This window comes from Phasianus colchicus, chromosome Z, assembly GCF_987193195.1.
Source record: "Phasianus colchicus chromosome Z, bPhaCol1.hap1.1, whole genome shotgun sequence".
NCBI lineage: Eukaryota > Metazoa > Chordata > Aves > Galliformes > Phasianidae > Phasianus > Phasianus colchicus.
In genome coordinates this window covers 91,724,726-91,743,608 of record NC_143476.1, presented here as the reverse complement: position 1 = coordinate 91,743,608, position 18,883 = coordinate 91,724,726, and the positions used below count along the sequence as shown (strand labels likewise).

Here is an 18,883-nt window from a genome sequence, read left to right as displayed (position 1 = left end):
AATTGTTTGTTTCAGCTTCACAGCATGGCTGATTAGGAGGTTCCTTGGATCAGTTTGTAAACATGTTTGATCAGACTGGGAAATCCAGTTTTGAAGAAGTTTTGATTTCCAGAGCTGGGACGTGTTGTCAGCTTGGTTACTGTGAAGATCCTGAATTTACTTTTCATAAAACCCTCCTGTCCTGGGCAGACAAGGCTTTTAAATTTATTTTTAATGTAAATTGTTGCAGTTTTCCACAGAAATTGAAAAGAAGGTTTCATTTAAATGTTAGGATGGAGCAGAATGACGCGTGGGGCATCGCTCTGCTCCCAAATTTGGATCTAGGTCTTCATGTCATGATTCGGATCACTGTGACTTTGACCAAGGAACAGAACACGTCTAGACAAATTACCAAATTGCCGTGTGAACTGCTGAAACCTCAATTACAAATCAGATTAGATTCTGATTATAATGAGCTGGGCTGTAACAGTGCTCAGTACTTAAAAGTAAATAATTTGGTACATACATTGCAAGTTTTATCCCTGGGTATGAGAAAGGGGGTATAGGCTATTCAACTGGTTTCACATACAGAAGATCTAAACATACAAGAGACCTGATAGAACAAGCAATATCCAACCAAAACATTGTTCACACATCCCAGTTTAGTATCCCAACATCTTACACTTGGAGTCCGTGCAACTCCCAGAGAGATTCCACGTGGGGTAGACACAGGAAAAACATAAATGAACTCACCCATTTTGTTGCTCAAAGAAACAGAATTGATTACCTTTCCACAGATCAATGGTGCTATACACATCTTAGTCGTGCAAGAAGAGATAATGAACTGAAATAACAGTTGTGAGAATCCTCATCTTTGGTATTGTAGCTGTTGAGGTTTTGGTTGCCCTGTTCCTTGTTCTTTTGAAAAAAAACTGCATAGGCACAAATTAAAGACAATCTTCAACTTTAAGATGACTGAGTTGTCAAATGAAGCAGCAATCATACCGGCTTTACTTTGTTTTTGTTCTTGTCAACCCTTTCTTTGAAATCTGCTTCCTAAAATGTCCCACATGTCTGTCAAAACACAGTGTGTCACTTGTTTGCTTCCTGACGTGCTTCCTTGGTTGGTTTGGGGTTTTTTTTTTTTTGGTGGTTTTTTTTTTTTTTTTTTTTTTTTTCTCCTTTTATTCATTAAATGGAACAGTTTGTTGCAGAAGAAGTAGGTGCAGAAAACGCTTCTTTGGTTTCGATTAAGTAGTACATAAAAAAAGTCTCAAGTGTCTCTAACGAAGCATTACAGCGTTTGGCTTGCTTTCACAGGGGCCATTCACTGGTAAGGACGCACACGGAGTGGCCGCGCCGCTCGGGACTTTGCGCACATGTTTTGGTCAGCGTTTGCTTTCTGGTGCAGCAAATGACCGTGAGAGATTTACAAACTGTTCGGTGTTTGTGAGGCTTTCTGATCTCAAAAACAACGACCACGCTAACGATGGCGAAAAGAAAAAGGCGAGTTACAAATATCTTTGGCTTGCAGTAATCCTGTCTCTTTGGTGTGCTGCATTCTCGTCAGGTTTGATGAAATGGTGGACAAAAAGAACTTAAAGTGTGATGGGTTTCGATGGCATTTTTAAGTTGTATACGGCACATCTAAAAATGGTCAATGACATCTGAAGGGCTTGTTTGTGGGTTTGTTGTTTTTTCCTGCTTGAAAGTACCATAAAATTTCCATAAGGATTTTGAAGGAAAAAAAAAAAATAAAAGAACAAAAAAACGTCATGTGCTAAATATGTTTCAGTAACGGTGAGACTACAAAGGAGAAAATAGATTCCTGGTAACTGAAAAGGACTTCTTAATGACCTAAAAAAACCTGGATCTTTCAAAAATTTGTATCTGCATGTACTGTAGCAGTTAAATTGACCTCCTGAGTGTGCATCTGCGTCATGTACAAACACAGAATTTGTGACAAACTGCAAACTGTGCTTGAGACTTGTGTAGTCATGTACTTTTTCACTATCAACTTTGTAAATTCGAATGCCTCTAAAAATAACGGCTGTAGTGAATCCAGAATCATACCTATTTCTATAGCTATTGTCTTTGTGCTTGACACTTTGAGCTCAAGTGAACTGATTTTTTCTGGTCCAAGATCAAGCTATACTCACTGATTGAACAAAAGAAATAAAAAATAAATTTAAAAAAAAAAAAAAAAGAAAGAAAGAAAGAAAGGAAAACATAAATTTGATCTTCTGTTCCCCTAGAACACTCAACAAAACCATGCCTGAGATTCGAAAACAGGTTCTCGGCCTCCTTGGCATCTCGGTGTCAGCCTTGTGCATCTCGGTGTCAGCGCGGAACTCGCCTCACCAACGGCTCTTCCTTCAGACCTGCTTCGCCTGTCCTGAGCGTAGTGTTACAGAAAAAGAGGTTACTTCTTCGCTTGCGCCTTCTCAACTGACTAAAAGCCGTACAGCGTCCTCTCCTTGCAGCCAGGCCAGGACGATCCAGGAGGATTGTGCTTTCAAGTCACCAGTGAAGGGCCCCACCGCGCCCGCGCCGCTTGGCGGCTCGCGCGGTCATGCTTTGGTACAGGTGCTGGGGGCTGAGGAGGAGCCCCCAGTGCTCAGGTCATCCTGCCACTTCTCCAGGCTGCGCCGCCGGGCGTTCATGAAGAAGTTACTGACGGTGGTGAGCTCCAGGCCCAGCTGCTGGGAGATGGTGATCTGCATTTCTTTGGACGGGCGCTTGTTCTCCTTGAAGATGGCAAAAAGCGTTCGGCGCTGGAGGTCAGTGAAAACCAGCCGGGATTTCTTCTGGGAGTTGTTCCTTTCTTTGTTCGGTTCCTGCTCTTTACGTTTGCATGCTTGGGGAAAGAAAGGATGAGAGACAGAGAGAAAGAGAAGGTCAGCATGCGCCCACCAGAGCAGCCCTGACCCACACCCAGGGAGCCGAGCGCACCTTGCAGCCCTCCCGCACCACACAAAGGGAAGGATCAGCCATGTGCTACAGCACGGAACAACTCCCAGCTGCTATTCCTTAAGGAACCTGAATAGCCACCATTCCATAATGCATACCGCCAGGTTAATTGCTACAACACACCCACATGCAGAGAGTACAACTGGAAGCTGATATCAGTGCACACAGAATGAATATTTTGTCCACACTTTGGGACTGTCAGTTCTTTCTTGGCTTTGACATTTCAATGCCTGCTTACAAAAAATGACCACGGGCATTACGCCAAAGGTGGAACCTGAGGTCCGTGCAGGAGGAGGAACCACGCGACTCCTGGGGGACCTGCCCTCTCCTGCCACAGTGGGACCACAGCCAGTACAATCACGCACCCTATTTCATTGCTGCTGAACAGTGGAGCCTTAAATAGCAATTTATTTCATTTTTTTCACAAAGCTTGGAAGCATTGTTGAAACCAGCACTACATACCTGACCACATGCAGTCACACCTTGCTAGTAACACCTTGTTCTGTTTCGCCACCTTCTTAAGGCTTTAGCCCCAGCCTTGCCTACATCCCTGTGCACTTGTTCCCTGTCTCTCCCTGTCCACAGTCTCCTTCTGGTGATCCTCAGCTGTGCCCATCCTGGGGTGCCTGTCCTGAGTTGCCCATCCCATTTTGGGATGCCCATTCCCAGGTGCCCATCCTGATGTATCCGTCCTGGCTTGCTCATTCCTTTGTTCCCCTTCCCCAGGTGCCCATCCTGGGGTCCCATTCCAGGGTGTCCATTCCCAGATGCCTGTCTTGGGACGCCCATCCCCAGACAAAGGCTGCAGCCAGCCGGAGCACTCACACCATTGCCTGTCCGACAGACAGGCACTCACTCTGCCAAGTGATGCTAATGGGTCTCAGAAAAATCGGTATTAATAGCTGATCCGTATTTATTTGCACAGGGAGAACATCAAGTGCTGAACCCAATACCACTGCCACGGCACATCCAGATTTAAAAATAGACTGATAAGGCTGTCTACGCCAAGCAGCAAGATAAAAAAAAAAATCCATATGTTGACATGATTAGGTAATGTGCTGGGACACAATGAGGAGAATGGTTTGGGAAGTGGACAGACTTTAAAGCAACCATATTAAATAAATTTGCAGCTCCAACGTGTGAAATGAGAAGAGTAATGTTCAGACTCCAAAAATGTCTCCAAAAATGCAATTACCTGAAGTAAGAACTGCACCCATCTCCATGTGCCTGGGCATTGCAGTGAGCCTGGCTGCACTGGATGCTTACAGGCTAAGCTGACCACAGAACCAGAGAATCACATTTAGGTGGGAAAAGATCATCAAGTCCATCCCCAACCCATGCCCACCATGTCTTCTATTTCTCCTGCCTCTTTGTTCCTCTGTATTCCTGAGCTCCCAAATAACACAGATAATGTCTTATTGAGCTGAAAAAGCAGCCTGTAACTGGGATGGCTGCATGCCTCCATACTCATTTCACTAAGCCTTTGTCTGCAGCCCTTTGTGCAGGGAAGTGGTTAGTGCCCACCCTTGTGCTTCAGACCCTAATCGGTTCCGGGACACGAGGAAGATCCCAGTGTTTCCTAACATCACTAATTTATGTCCAGAGATGCTCTGCATATTAGAGTTATTGGTATCTGATAATAAATAATGCAAAGGGATATGCTTTTCAATGCATTCCGTAAATACTTTCCTTGAACTGTTAAGTTTGCTCTTGAAAAGGAACCATGAAGGCAAATGTTTTTCCTTGACATGCATTTATCAGAAGAGAAAAACGGAGTGAGCACTCCAATAAAATAAAGTTATTAGCCAAGAAACCTGCCTGCAGAAAGAGAAACATTTCAATCATGGAAGGAAGGGAAGCAGCCATTTTGATTCTAAGAGCAATTTGATTTATTAACTATAGTTAATACTGAATATATTCCATGGAAGAATATAGATAATTAACAATAATTGAAAACCGTAGCTGTGAAAAAAGGAGACTCATCCCTTCCGTGCACATGAGGCTAAGAACACTTTATACAGAAACAATATGAGAAGAGCTCTGAAACAGACTCATTACTGCCTTATTTAATTTTTACTTAGGGGAAAATCTCCTGATTCCAAAGGCATTAACAGAGGCACAGCGATGTGAGATTCCACAGCTGCATTGGACTGCACAGAGGGACATTCCATTCTCAATCAGTGAAGTACTGCCTTGCAGTGAAACTAAGGGAGTGTTAAAAAAACGCTGCTTCAGAACAGTGAGGTGGGTGCACTCACATAGCACGGCACTGCTTAGAAACCCAAAAGCTGAGCACCCAGAGCAATATGCTGGGTGTGTAGCCAGGGGAGGCACCAGGATATAACTGGATGTGCATGAGGTCCTACAAGTCTCAGTGCTAAGTAAGATTCCCTGAAGACAAATTTCTTCATGTTCAATTTTAAATATACAGGATATCTCACTGGCTTTTGATCAGGGTGTTTGCAAGCCTGAGATCAAGCATGTGCCAGAATATTTTGCTACATCCCAGAGATAAGGAGAGCAGAGCAGTTAGCCACAGCTCTTTGTTAGCAGCCACAGCAGCGATGTCACCCACCTCTGTTCTTCTGCTCCTAGACTGCTGGGGTGTCCTGTTTCTCTGCTGAGATGCCCAATTCCTCTCCTAAATTGTGAACTGAACACTATATGCTACATATTTTGTACCTAAGCTTCTTTATTTTTCTTTTATTTACAGGTCCTGGGATTTACTTTGGAGCTGCATTCTGCACTTGATGTGTAACACAAGACGAACATTCTGCTTACTAGCCAGAAAAGCAACAAGCTTGTTCCAATGGCTGGTACTCCTTTTACAATAATACCCCAGGACTTGATCTCACAGGCAGAAACGTTTGTGATGATGATGAACCAACAGCAAGAACTTTTATAGCCCCTTTGGAATTCTTTGCTGCATGATTTTTCACAATAACCCCTTGGCTTTCAGAGGTCATTTGCACAGTAGAAGAGCAGAACGCTGCTGTGAGGCTCACACATCAAAAGCCCACAGGCACAGCTCACACTCTGATAGCTGTTCCGTGGCTACACACAGCAGAAGGATGCACAGAAGCACAGAAGTGCTGGTTATTGCCACACCTCCATTGGCCAGAAACTGGGACATAACTTATCATTTAGGCAAATATAAATGAAAAAAATCCACTACGACAACCAATCATGCTTGATAGAGGGAACTGCAAAATGACACTTTTTCAGCAGTAGACTTCTTCCAGTTTTGCTATGGCCCAACAGAAATGCTCCTGCCCACAGCCTTGCCCAGGAGCCCCAAGCCCACAGTACCAGTGCTGAGCACTGCAAAGGCCAAAGCCATCGCCAGAAGGCACTGACAGTTCCCAATGCAAACAGTCTCATGAGTGAAGGACCACAGACATACACACACAAGGAGAGAAATGCAGACTGACCATGGCAGGAGGGCAGAACACTCAAACCCATCTGCTTGAAAACAAGCAGGGACTTTTCACTTTGATTTCTGACTGAGTTTTGTGCTCCTTGGGAGCAGTGCAGCTTCTGGACTAAGCTCATGTTTTTTCCTGAGTATTGTTACTCTGATTCTACTGATAGTTCCTCTGCAACAATATTCCTACATTCTGCAACAATAACTCTTATTTTCCATTTTTGCCCTCAGAAGAGAGGAGCCCAGCCAGCCTGTGCATTACGAATAGCAATAAATCCTAGCAAATACTCGGAAGCACTGCAGTTGAGAAGCATTTTTTTAAAAACTTCAGTTTATAAAGACTGAAGTATTATGAAATTTAACTCTAGTCATTAAAAATGAATATATAGCAACTGCTAGCAAATGGCAGAGGCTTCTCCAGTGCCATTACCACTGTTGAGTAAAGCTGCCAGAAAAGTGAGATTTATGTGTACATCCCCTCTATCCAAGAGCTGTGGCTGAGAGCAGGCAGCAAGGGGCTGGATCCTCCTGGGGCTTCAAATCTGGGGCTCCACCTTCCTGGGGACACGGGAAGCAGGGCAGGGAAATGCCAGGGGATTTTGTGTCCCATGGAATGTGCAGTGCAAGTCCTGCTTCTGCCACAGACAAAACCCCAACAAAAACCTGGCCATGTCCTCAGGGATCTCTGGTTTTAGAATCACAGAACCATTAAGGTTGGAAAAGACCCCCAAGATCCCCAACCCCAACTCATCCCACCATGCCCACTGACCTTGTCCCCAAGTGCCACAACCCCACAGTTCTGGAACACCCCCAGAAACAGTGACCCCACCATTTCCATGGGCAGCTGTGCCACTGCAGCACCGCTCTTGGGAGAAGAAATTGTTCCTAACATCCAACCTGACCCTCCCCTGGCACAACTTAAGGCAATTACCTCTCATCCTATAAACCAAGCAGGCAAGGAGGTTCGAACCAAAGATGCTGGAGGACAATGCAGATATCTGAGATTTTTTTCAGGGCTGTATTTTATGGCCTATGATCATTGAAAGGAGACACGCTTCATCTTCCAACACCTCTAAATCTGGTTCCTTGCAGTTTCTGAGGGTAACCCACAACCTCAGATATTCCCCATCTTTATGATGTTTTAACATCATTGTAACTGCAACAGTGACACAAGAGCTGTGAAACCAATAATCAACTGTTAAGAAGTATCCAAGCAGAGAGCAATATTCTCTGAATCCACAGCAAGTCATTTCTCTCTACTGCCTGCAAAGAGAAGCCATGGATATTGATCTCCCATATGCTGTTTCAGATGGGTATAGCACCAAGTCAACCAAACCAAGTTATCTGTATAGTGGAACTAAAAAATGTTTCTCAATTTGATTTCAGAGAGAATTCAATGTGAAGGAAATTTAATTATGCTAGTTAAGCTGAACACAATGAAATGACCATCAGAACGTTTTCAAAAGGTTTAAAACGTTTTCTTTCAATATGATTCACTTAAAGCAACCCCTTCTATATCTGCGTTACTGCAATCTCTTAAAAACTAGGCCTCAAAAATCAATTTGATTACCTCTCTGAATTAAGTATGCACAAATGAAAGCAATTGAGATCAATACAAATTAGGTTAAGTACTCCACTGTGTACAAAATCATTATGTAACAAGAAACAATTTGAATGAAGATGCAAATAATCACATTGTGAGAGTGTGCAGCCAGCACTCCTTTATCTGCTCCTTTCCATCTGCCACATATGCGTGCTAAACCCACCTGATCTCTTTCATCTCTGTGAGCACCCTCTGAAGGCACTCATCGGCAGGAACAGGCAATGCACACAGAGCAGCACAGCACAAAGCGTTAATCCTGTTCTTCCAGAGGAGAGCAGCCACTTTCTGCTCACCAAACAGCTTCCTGAAAGGGCAAGGTGCTCACCTGGCACAGATGCAGGGGTTCCTGCAGCACACTGAGAACAGCTCCACAGCCATCTATTTCCTGCTGGGACTTTTTCTGGTTCTCACCCTAATTCTTCTCTCTTAGCTCTGCCACAGGATGAATGCCTTCCTATATCTAAGATTTGCATGCTTCAGCTATTTGGGAAGAAAGAATGGAAGTATTTGGAGACTTTGTTCTTCTATATTCCTTTCTGGCATACAGCAGTACTCAAACTATTTGTGTCGAACCTCCTTCAAATCTGCTGGGTAGCTGAAATAGGGCTGTAAATCCCACGGGGCAGGGACTGTTTCCTCTGTGCAACACTGCAACACCAGTCTCAGCGTGGGGTCTCTGACAAAGGCCTCTAAGTACTATTGTAATATACTTCCATCATTAATACAGAATAATAAATAATGGATGGGATAGACCAATTTATTGCACTCTGGGGCAAGAAGAAGTGAAACTCAGTGAGCATGCAGCACATTTTAAATGCACCGTGTGTCAGCAGGTGGCTGTGAGCTCCAGGCTGCCTGGTTGGGGCTGGGGCACAGGGATTCCAAATCTTCTATGGACATGAATCTCTATGGGCTGCTTCGGAGTCAACACACCCTCTGGTGGGCTGCTGCTTCAGAGATAACTGTGAGCCCCCCTCAAGCCAGGAATTTACACGTTCCCATGCCTCGTGAGACACTGACCCAGCCTAGGCTGTGGCTTCATCTCAGCACTAGAGCCTTAGGGATCTTCCCTGTTCTCACAGGCTCTTGCTTTCCCAGCAGGGGTACAAGCATTCTGCTAAATTCCAAGACATCCAGCTCTGGATCCCATGGGGCACCCACAGCACAAAAGCCATCCCCTGGTGTAGCCCAGGGACTCTGGCAGAGCAAGGGCTTGAATTACAGAATCATAGAATCACAGAACCATAAAGATTGGAAAAGACCTCTAAGACAAGTCCAACCTCAGCCCATCCCTACCATGCCACTGATCATGTCCCCAGGTGCCACATCTCCATGGTTCTGGAACATTGCCAGGGATGATGACTGCACCACCTCCCTGGGTAGCCTATGCCAGTGCATCTCTTTTCTTTTGGAGAAGAAATTATTCCTAATGTCCAACCTGAACCTCCCCTGGTGCAAATTAAGGTCATCACCTCTCATCCTATTGCTGTTACCTATGAGAAAAGGCTGACTCCCACCTTGCTACAACCTTTCAGGAAGTTGTAGAGTGATGAGGTCTCCCCTGAGCCTCCTATTCTCCAGACTGAACAATCCCAGTTCCCTCAACCGCTCCCCATAATACTCGTGTTCCAGACCCTTCACAGCTTTGTTGCCCTTCTCTGGATGCGCTCCAGAGCCTTAATATCTTCATTGCTGTGAGGGGCCCAAAACTGAAGACAGAACTCAAGATGTGGCCTCACCAGGGCCAAATGCAGGTGGATAGCCCCAAAGGCAGCCCCATCCTTTTCTCACAGAATCACAGAATAATTTAGGTTAGAAGGGACTTTTAAGACCACCTAGTTCCAACCCCCGTCTATAGGCAGGGACACCTCCCACCAGATCAGGTTGCTCAAAGCCCCATCCAGCCCAGTCTTGAGTGTTTTCAGGGAGGAGGCAACCACAGTCCCCCTGGGCAACTTGTTCCAGTGTGTCAGCACTTTCACAGTAAAGAATTTCTTCTTAATATCTGGTCTAAATCTACACTCTTCCAGTTTAAAGCCATTTGTCCCCTTGTCCTGTCACTACATGCCCTTATAAAAAGTCCCTCCCCAGCTTTTCTATAGATCCCCTCCACCGTGCTTTATGCCCCTCACCAGCAGACACAAAAGAAGTATTGCTGCATTGCATCCACACTCACTGGTGGCATTCAGAGCACCAAATGCAGAGCAGGATACTTGCAGCAAGGAAAAAAGTAAAACATCAAGTAATCTGTGTTTGCTTTTCCCATTGTGCTTCACCAAGAACTCCATAATTAGCAGCAAAGCAATCTGTAGAGTATTACATACAGACATACATACATGGGGAAACTGAGGCATGGAGTGGGGAGCAGACCCTTGCCTGAACTTAATTGCCTGAACCTGGCATCTATGCTGCCAAAAAACCTGATCTGCTGTTGCCGAAGTCCAAGGGTGTCTACAGTGAGAAGAAACCCCTCCTTTGTGCACCTGTGTGGTCACTGGAGCTCTTGCCATGGGGTGGGCAGTGTTAACGAAGAAGAGGTTGGGAGAAATGTAACAGGACTGGAAACCCATTGGTGGGGGGTCTGGAGTGGTTGCTCCCCACCACTGCTCAGGCTCTGCAGGAGGCACCCATTGATCCCAGCACTGCTCAGGTGTTCTAGCAGCAAGGCACACTTAGCATGTCCTTCCCTTCCAGCACTGCTTCCTCTTGTTTTGAAGATGCTCTCTTTTGAATTCCCAGATAGTTTCCAATGAATTGTAACACTTTTCTGCAGTGAGGACTTGTATACATCGTTTTAGCTAGAGCACAACACTGGAACCAGGGCTTGCCTGGTGCAGCAGGATCCACCTGTGAGGCCCCATCACAGCCCTCAGGCATCTTCCCAGGTACAAAACAGAAGTGCTGATGCACCTTGTGCAGGAAACACTAAGAATATGCAGTGCAGGAAGTGAGTCTGAAATCTTAAAGAGAGTTGAACTATCTCATCTTCATTCTTTCTTTCGTATTACTTCAGATGGTTTCCACTCAAGTATGCGGCATGATGCACATCTACTGTTTGAGCCCTGTGGGTCCCACTGTAAGGGAATGGATGGATCTGAACTCATGCTCTGTGATTCTGAACCAGCCTGTTTGCAGAAATTCTGGCTTATGACAGAAAGCAGGTAAGAAAAGTTCTTACTAGTAATGTCTGTTCAACAGGGTGCAGTGATGAAGAAACCAGAAGGAAAGGAGCAAAAATCCATAGACATCTCCAGGAAAGCAAGGTCTGAGTTGCCCTCAGCCCTGACTATCTGAGTTTTTCTTGCATTCCAGAAAATGACTACTTAATACAAAATGCAGGAACAGGCCTGGGAGGCACATGTCTGCCTTCCCAGAGGTTCACTAAATCACAGCTCCCCAGGAGCAGTGTACCCTGGACTCCAGGAGCCATGAGGCAATATCCTGCATGGGGCCAAGGGACAAGGGAGAGACAGCACCCAGCAGGTCTGGGCATGGTGGAGGGAAAACCTGGCACTAAAGTGACAGGAGGAATGGGGAAGCTGTGGGAGCTTACACCAAACCAACAGGGCTGCATGTTGCCAGTGTCTTGTGAGATGTAAGGGACAGAAGAGGGAGGCTGTCCATGGGGTGATAACAGCATGGGGAGTGCAGTAAGTCTGTCTTTGGTTACAAGAGCAAGTAGGCACTAAAGAAACAGAGGAGAGCTGCACGGTGAGGAGGGGAATCGCTCCCAGGGAGCTTCCTCATGCTCCTCCTTTCCCTCTTTGGATGTGTGCTGCTTGCCAAAGCTTAATGCCTCGGCACAGACCCGTGTTTCTAAATGGCCATTACTACAAGATGAGATCTGCTGGAAAATCACCACTACTCATAAATATGTTCCCTGCTTACTTAGAGATATTTTGGTCCCAGAGACAATTTGCGTTTTGGGAAACTGCCAGCCTCTCTTGCTTGTCTAATAATTCCTCTGTGAAGCATTTAGCAGTGGTTTGATCCCCTCTTCCTCACAATGGAGCAGTTTGAGTTTATAGTTCAGCAAATGCAAACAACCCCAAAATACTCCAACTTCTTTTTGATCAAGTTTCTATCTACCATCAGTGAGTTGTCCTGCTGATCTCATCACCAAACCCATTTGAGACTAGTCAGTTTTGTATGATTTCTGCATACAAAAGTCCTCCCAGAAAGTATTTTATGCAAGTCTGTAAGATTGATAGGACCGGATACAAAAAAGATGTATTACCAGTCCCATCAGACATCATGTTTTGTTTGCATATTCACTTCCAAAGTATGGTGGGGCTTTTTGTAGAGAAGATGGGAGCCATGATAGCTGACTTAAATACAAACAGCTTGCTATTAGAAGAAAGGAAGTAATTTTTCTTTTTTTTTCTTTTTTGCTCTGTCTAATGGGGATAAGATGAGAAGCAAAGGATTTAAAAGACAAAAAGGGAGATTAAGGCTAGTCATTAAGGATTTTTGTACCTGCAAGCTCTGGGAGAGATTGCCTAGGTAGCCAGAAAATCCCCATCACTGATGATTCTTGAGGAATGGGGCAGACTGGTGGCATCACAAGACCTTTTCCTGCTTTCCCTGTCAGATTAACACTCCACACTCCTGCAGAGCTCGGCTTCCAATCCAAAGGTTGCTTTCTAAGGGATTGGAAAGTCCCTTGCAACAGATGGATGGCAGGAACATCCAGTGCAGAAAAACAAAAGTGCAAGGTTTGAGTCAAAATGCTGCTACAAAGAACAGAAAAGAATGAGGAGAAGTTATTAGGAAATAATTCTTTGGCCAAAAATGATCTATAAATTGTTATTTTAAAAAATGCAGAGAAATATTTGAAGGTTGTTGGGTTGTTTGTTGTTGTTGTTTGTTTGTTCGTTTGTTTTGTTTTGTTTGTTTGTTTTTCAGGTCAAATGGCAATAAAGACAGAATATTAGGGGGAAAAAAAGAAGTCATGCTGAAAAAACAACTTAAAAAAATAGTGAAGAACAGAGATTAGAAGATTTCAGAGTAACATATCTTGAAAGAAAAATTGTTTCTCACTAAAAAAGTGGAGCGAATAAGAGAGAGAAACGTATTTAATGATGAAAGTGGTCAGATTTTTCTTCGTCAGCTGACCAAGAGGCTGACAAAAACTTCCTGGTTAACAAAAAGAGCATTCAAATGTCTGCAGAGCAGGAACACCTTTAGTGTCTGCGGAAATAATGAGGTATAAAAAGACAGGCGGGATATTATTTCAGAAAGTTGGTACTTTACAGATATGATTTACCACTCAGCTTCACGATTTACTACACAGATTGTTCAGACACAACCACTAATCTATATCTGAAGAAACTACTAATATTAAAAGACAATAAACACCTTTCAAATAATCTTGACGTACCTGTATTTTTAGTTCAATGCTAAGAAACAGCCGTACGTATACTTAACAGAATTGATACAGGCGTTATTACGTCTTAGTTATAGCTATATGTACAGACTACAAAAACAGACTCAAAATTCAGAAGGAAATTCACGTGGAGAGCGGAGGGCAGCGCGCCCGCCTTCAGCACCACGGACAGCGCCGGCGAATGCCGGGACCCGCGTCCCTCCTGCCGCTGTCTGTGGTGCTGACGGAGCGCTGCGGGCGCTGCGCACGCGGGGACACAGAAGGGGACACGGAGACACGCACGGGGACACGGGGACACTCAGGGGGACGCAGGGGCAAGTCTCACCGCGTGGACCCGAGTCGGCTGCTACCGCTTCGAGAACCGCCTGGCCACCATGCAACCAGGCAACATGAGCACGGCAAGGTCGGCCAATGAATCACCGACGGTGTTTCGGTACAAAACTGTGCAATCATCAATAACATGATTCAGCAAGTAGATGTAAACAAGCGGAGAAAGCACTCTGCTGATCGGGACAACACCACGATGAGCAGAGTTCAGTGAGAACTGGCCAACAGGGGCTTCTCACTCAGCCTTCAGAGCCTGCATGAGCGTGGTAACATGCAGAAGGATATGGCACGAGAGTTATTTTAATCGCATTCTTCCTGTGTTTACCTACCACGGATTTGGTGATAATATGCCACAGTTGAGCACTTTGTAGGCAACGCAAGCATGAGGACGTGGATCCGCATCCAATTAACCTGAACCACAGTTGAACCCTGCCCTTCGAACCCCCTGTGCTGATAAATGCATTGACTCACCTGGTGATCATTGATATTTTTTATCCTGGCAGAAATGCAGAGACTGCCCTACCCAGGCCAGAGCAAACATAGATTTCACAGGGACGTTTCCGTGTGGCAGGCAGTTCAGAGAGAAGGCCGGGGACTAAGGGGCCTCTGTGGGGCCGCAGGCACACTGTGGGGCTGTGGGGGCAGTGGGACACATCGTTCCCATGCCCATTTCTCCTCTCGTTCCCATGCCCTCTTCCCAGCCTTGGTTCTCACCCAGATCATGGGTGGAAGCCGCCAGCTACCTTGGCTGCAGTACCATGTAACCAGACATATAGCACGCACGAGGGTGAACCTATGGAGGGGCTTTCATGATGTGGCTTCTGTGGAGGAGGGGATGAGATCAATGGAACTTATGTGAAAGGTTTTGCCACCTCTGTATGGGACAGGAGAGGCTTCCTCTTTTCTTCCAGCAGCCCTGGGTAGCAGCCCTGGGCCAGGTGTATGTTGGGGCAAGGGCCAGGAGTGGAGCCATAGCCGCAGCAGAGGGGTTTGCCTAAATTCACGGCAGCCCCCAGAAATGCTCTCCCTGTTTCACCTCCTGGGACTCAGCAAAGGCACATGGTGCTTCCTGGGCTGCAGAGTGGGGTCTCAGTGCCGATGTCCCCTCAACAAAACCGCACAGCTCTGCCCTGCCTTGGACACAGCTGCTGCTGACCCCCTCTCCAGGCTTTGGAGTCCTTTAAAAATTAATCATAGCGCTGTTCCAGCTCCCCTGAGAGGGGCTTCCTCTCATAGGATAAAATATTTGGGTCCATTTTGAGAAAAACTTATGGGAAGAGTGCGGGGTGGGCAGGTTGCTGGCTCTACCTCCCCTCCTGCTCACACGAGTTTCAGAAAGCAAGGGAAGGGAAAGGAAACACCGAGGTAATGAGGCTGCATATTCACACGTGGTAATAAAAAATCGATTTCCCGAAGGGGTCGGTAATTTACAAAGGTCTTCCCCGTCCTTCCCCCTCTCCTATCCGAGGCCGCGACGGCTCCTGCTGCTCGGGCAGCCACTATTCCCTCTGACTGCCCGCGCCACGGCCGCATGAAGTGGGAACCGGGAGCGGCTCGGTTAGGAGTACCCAGGAGCAGAGCAAGCAGCTTCTCTCAGCCCCCGCGTTTCAAAGCAAACCAGAGCAATCGAAAACGCAGTCTGACGGTGCCGGAGTCCCGGCGGTGGTAACGAAACCAGAAACAGAAACGGGCACGGCCGCACCTGGTTGACACAGCTAGAAGCAAAAATGGGTTCAGGGTTTTTTTACCGCCCTCCTTAAACCCTCATAGGCTCAAAACCCGAGCCCCAGCCCCAGGGAGCGCAGAGGCAGCAGTGCGGGACAGCCTCGTAGCCCGATAGGGGTCCGGCAATGCCCGCCGGCTTCTGCCGCTCCCCGAGCACAACGGGCTCCTGGTGCTCGGTGTTACCCCTCCGTGCCGGGCCCGGGGCAGCCCCGGAACTGCGGGACGGGGTAGACGGGGTCGGAGGCAGGCGGTGCGCTGGGAAAGCTGAGCTGCAGCAATGTTCTTGGAAGCAAGCCGGCTCAGGTTCCAGATCAATGAACGCTGGGTCCATGCGTTTACGTTGCTTGCGTGAATGCTCTTTTAATCTTCTAAACATCATCTGCATCGATTTCCCTCTACGTACGCGTTTGTTTGGGAAGGCGACGCGGCCGCGTGCTCCGGGCCCGCGCCGAAGGGTCCACCCCGTGCTGCGGCGGGGGGCGGCCGAGGCCCTGCGGAAGAGCAGCGGGGGGCGGCCGGGGCGGGCTCGGGGCTCGGGGAGTTCCGGAGCCGCGCATTGCATTCACCCGCCGCTCGTGAACGGGCGAAGATTCGTCGCCCCGCATCGGGACCGATCGAAATGAAAGAGCGGCGGAGTTATCGCAACAAACGGCTCCGCAGCCTCCCCGAAGCCTCCCCGCAGCTGCCCCGGCCCCGCAGAACAATGGAGTGCTGCGGCGCGGGCAGCCCGCGCCAGGGGGCGCCCGGCCGCGGGACAATGCGGGGCGAGCGCGGAACAATGCGGAGCCTCCGCGCCCGGCTGCGGGACAATGCGGGAACGGCAGCCTCCGAAGCCGCCGGCCGGTCTCCCGGCCCGGGGGCACGACCCGAACCGGGAGGCGGCATCGCGAACGCCCAACGGGGGAGGTGAGGGAGGGAGGGAGCGGGGCTGACCCCGTACGCTCCGGGGAAGCGCCCCGAGCCAGGGCATCGCCTCGGGGTCCGGGCAGCGGAGCCTACCTGCGAGCCTTAAGGCTGACATCCTCTGGAACTCCGGCTCCTGCAGCCACTTCCACATCCTCCGGAAGGTCTCCCTGCCGGATTTCAGTTTACTCCAAGGCTTAGGGTTCCGTAGCAAGTCCGAGAGGGTGCCCTGAGAGCGGCACAGCACCCGCTGGGCGAAGATGGCCTGGGGGATGCTGTAGCGCTTCAGCTCCGCCGTGATCCTCTGGGCCACCTCCTTCGTGTTGATCTCCTCCAGCTGCTGCGCGGGGGCGGCGGCGGCCGGGCGGTCGCGGGCGGTGGGCAGCGCGTGTGGCGGCGGGGCAGGGGGGTGCTGCCCGTTGAGGTGCGGCAGCGGGGCCGGGGCCGCCGGCAGCCCCCGCGGCAGGTGCGGCACGGCCTCGAAGCCGGCCCCCAGCATCTTGTCGTGGCCCGGGGGCGGGGGCGGCCCGTAGCCGTGCAGGCCCTGCTGAGCGCCGTGCAGGGGGGCCAGCCCCGCGCCCAGCGGGGACAGGCTCTGCCCCACGGCCGGCACCTCCTTGTACGGCCCGTAGAGGTTGTTGACGGCGGGCAGCCCGCGCTCGTCCCGCATCAGCGCGAAGCCGCCGCCGACGTTGCCCGCCAGGCGCTGGTGGTGGTGGTGGTGGTGGTGGTGCGGGTGGGGGTGCGGGTGGTGGAACTTGTCGGACACGGCGGAGATGGGCGGCAGCGGCTGCAGCGGCGTCAGCGTGGTGTAGGTGCCGCTCATGCCCATGCCGGGCGGCGAGGGCTCGCAGGGCACGCTCATAGCGTGGTGCAGCGGCACCGACAGCTCGGGCCGGAACTCGGCGCCGTCCAGCAGCGGGGCCATGCCCGGCACCATGGCCGCCCGCCCTCCCCCGCCGCCTCCGCCGCCGCCGCCGGGCAGCTCCTGGGGCGGCGGCACCCGCAGCGTTCCCCCGCCTCGGCCGCCGTGGTGCGGGCCGGGGCTGCCCAGCAGCTCGGGCTCATGCAGGCTGCCCAGCGGCTCCAGCGCCAGCTCGGGGTTCATGGCGCAGGCAGCGGGCTCGGCGGCGAGGCATCGGTAGGCGCCGCGGCCGCTCCTCATTCGGGCCGCTGCTCATCCGGGCGGCGCGCCGCCTCCGCCGGCCCCGCGCTGCGAGCCGCGGCCGCCGGGCCCCGGGCAGCGGCCGTTCAGCCGGGCCCGCGCCGGCCCCGCGCCATGTCCGCGCCGCGCCGCCGCCGCCGCTGTCTGCGGCCGACGGGAGCTGTCCAGAGCGCGCGGCCGCTCGGCATGGCCGCGCCCGCTGGGCGGGGCGCGCGCGACTGACGGGCGAATTCACCAATGGGAGGCGGGGAAGGGGGGAGGGAGGGCGCGAGTGGCCAATGGCGGAGCGGGGGGCGGGGATTCGCCGCGGCCCTTAAAGGTGCCGCCGAGTCTTTGTAGCGGCGCAGGGTTCCGCCGCTGCCGGACCCCGCCTGTGCCGCCGGGGCTCGGTGCTCCGGGAGGGAGCTCCGGGCTCTGGGGTTTGGAGCTCCGCGCTTCTCCGCAAGGACAGCGCTGGAGCTCCGGTCCCCTCGGCCCCAGCCAGGGGGTGCGGTGCGGACAGCGCGGAGCCGTTTTGGCAGCGCCGGGGTCGGCATCCCGATGTAAGCCCCTCAGACGTGCTGCTTGCGCGGAGCCCGGGCGCTGCGCACCGAGACGGAGCGGGGGTCCTCGAGGCAAAGCTCTTAGCCCTGGCTGCTCCCGTGCGATGTACGGGGCAGGGAGGAGCAGCCAGGCGAGCCGCTCTGGGCAGCGTTAGTTCTGCCTTTGCCTGAACCATCTGGCACGTCGCAGGGCATCGATCCATCTGCGAGCCCCGTGCTCGCCCAGCAGCATGCCCGCGAGTCCCGCATGGCCCCCGCTGCCCCTGTCCCAACACGAGCCCTCGTTCCTCCCTGTTTTGCAGAGCTGCGCAGTGGTCACGAGCGCAGCCGCGGCTCTGGCACACAGTACGGTGCTGTGGGAGATGTGAGGATGGGGGGCACACACACACCACACCAACCTGTGCTCTGCTGTCCCTGCAATCGCTGACCCCCTAACACAGATGTCCCTGTGCCCCCAGGACAGCCCTGCTGAGGCAGGCAAGGAGGAGCAGGACCGAGGCAGGTGGGCAGCAGATGTCAGGAATTCAGTGGCAGCAAGAGCCCCGGGGACGAGACCCCATGGTATGGGTTGGCAACAGGGACCGCCTGCTACAGCCAGACTCTGGGATATCTGCACACACATTGGACCAAGCTGAGCCATGCTAGGCCTTATCACCCTAGTCTGAGCCATGCCGGGTTGAGCTTTGCTGTGCTGTGCCATGCTGAGCTGTGCCATGCTGTGCCAGGCCATGCAGCTGCTCCCAGCACTGCAGTCCCCTCTGCTGCCCCTGCCCCCCTCGCTCCGCTTTAATCAGTAACATGGGAGATGGCAGCACTGAGAGCCGCGTCCTTGCGTTTTATGTCAGCCTTATCTAGGGCT

The 18,883-nt window shown here is 50.5% G+C and overlaps 1 protein-coding gene across 1 annotated transcript; it reads right to left on the bottom strand.

The window, feature by feature from the left end:
• Positions 1 to 2,225: 2,225 nt before the first annotated feature.
• ONECUT2 (one cut homeobox 2) lies at positions 2,226 to 17,524 on the bottom strand. The gene is made up of 2 exons (XM_031609212.2): positions 16,414 to 17,524; positions 2,226 to 2,836 (listed from the first exon to the last, which is right to left on the bottom strand). Exons 1-2 carry the CDS (start codon positions 17,480 to 17,482, stop codon positions 2,550 to 2,552), a joined length of 1,356 nt encoding a protein of 451 aa, XP_031465072.1. The 5' UTR covers positions 17,483 to 17,524; the 3' UTR covers positions 2,226 to 2,549.
• Between the last annotated feature and the right edge of the window lie 1,359 nt (positions 17,525 to 18,883).

Bases quoted from the DNA above. Each gene is read 5' to 3' on its own strand.
- ONECUT2 (XM_031609212.2), bottom strand. From the start codon at position 17,482: ATGAGGAGCGGCCGCGGCGCCTACCGATGCCTCGCCGCCGAGCCCGCT. The intron at 2,837-16,413 runs GTAGGCTCCGCT...TCTTTCCCCAAG, and splicing joins GTCAGCCTTAAGGCTCGCAG to CATGCAAACGTAAAGAGCAG.